The sequence below is a fragment of the Eimeria mitis genome, genomic scaffold (assembly GCF_000499745.2).
Source record: "Eimeria mitis Houghton genomic scaffold, Emh_scaff11197, whole genome shotgun sequence".
Classification (NCBI taxonomy): domain Eukaryota; phylum Apicomplexa; class Conoidasida; order Eucoccidiorida; family Eimeriidae; genus Eimeria; species Eimeria mitis.
The window spans coordinates 1-1,053 of record NW_024011973.1 but is presented as its reverse complement, the minus strand read 5'-3'; the positions used below and the strand labels follow the sequence as shown (position 1 = coordinate 1,053).

Below are 1,053 nucleotides of genomic sequence, written 5' to 3'. Positions count from 1 at the left end.
CGGTAGTTGTTAGGCCGCCCCGGCCAGGGCACGAAAGTAGAGACTGTCTCCTCCTGCTGCTCCACCGTCTGCTGCAGCTTCTGCTGCAGTTGCTGCTGTTCTTGCTGCAGCAGCTGCGTCTGAGGTGGCTGCTGCGGCTGCGTCGCGGGCTGATGGTCTGTACCCCTCTCTACCGAAATTATCTCGCCCTGTTCATATGCCTGACTTCGTGCCTCCCCAGCGATGCACTGGCTGCTGCTGCTGCTGCTGCTGTTGCTGCTGCTGCTGCTGCTGTGCGAGTTTCTGTCGTATTTAGGGAAGCTGCTGTCGCAGAGGCCCGTCCCCTCCCGAGGCGAAAACTCTGGGGGCCTCTTGTTGTATTCTTGCTGCACTGGTTGGTGCTGTTCAGATGTACAATCCAGCTGCTGCTGCTGCTGCTGCTGCTGCTGCTGCTGCTGCTGCTGCTGCTGTTGTTGTTGTTGCTGCTGCTGCTGCTGCTCTAGGCTGCAAGCATCCACTGGGACCGAAAAGGGTGGCTGCGCCAGAGGCCCCGCGCCCTGCAGCATTGCCAGGGCCTCAATCCCTCAACAGAGCCCAGGGCCCCTCTAGGGCCAGGTAACAGCAACGGTTGCTGTAGCAGCAGCAGCATCAGCGGCTGCTGCTGTTGCTACTGCTGCTGCTGCTGGACGTACTTGTGGCAGCACCAGTGACAACAGCAGCCAGCTCACTCAGTTGCTGCAGCAGAAGAAGCGTTCACCAGGCCTGCTGTGCCTCGGGAGCCCTTCTGCTCTGTCGTTGCTACTGCCTCCGTTTCTGCTGTATAGAACCAGTGGTGCTGTTGTTGAGCAACCCTCAGCTGCTGCAGTGTGTATTCACTGATGACCCCCGGAAACGGCTTCTGTAGGCCTGGCTCCATGCACCTGCAGCTGCTGCTGCTAGTGCGCTGCTACTCCTCTGCTGCTGCTCGATAGCCTTCCGCTGCTGCAGCAGGGCATTCCCGCTGCCGTTGCTGCAGTGCAAATGAGAGGGTATTGGGGCCCCCCGTACTCATCTGCAGCAACTTTGTCGCTGCTC

At 60.0% G+C, this 1,053-nt stretch overlaps 1 protein-coding gene across 1 annotated transcript; it reads right to left on the bottom strand.

The window, feature by feature from the left end:
* Positions 1-9: 9 nt before the first annotated feature.
* EMH_0100190 (uncharacterized protein) lies at positions 10-895 on the bottom strand (the record flags this gene model as incomplete). Its single annotated transcript, XM_038022152.1, has 3 exons — positions 10-131; positions 206-483; positions 708-895. The coding sequence occupies 3 exons, from the start codon at positions 893-895 to the stop codon at positions 10-12; spliced, it is 588 nt and encodes a 195-aa protein (XP_037878006.1).
* Between the last annotated feature and the right edge of the window lie 158 nt (positions 896-1,053).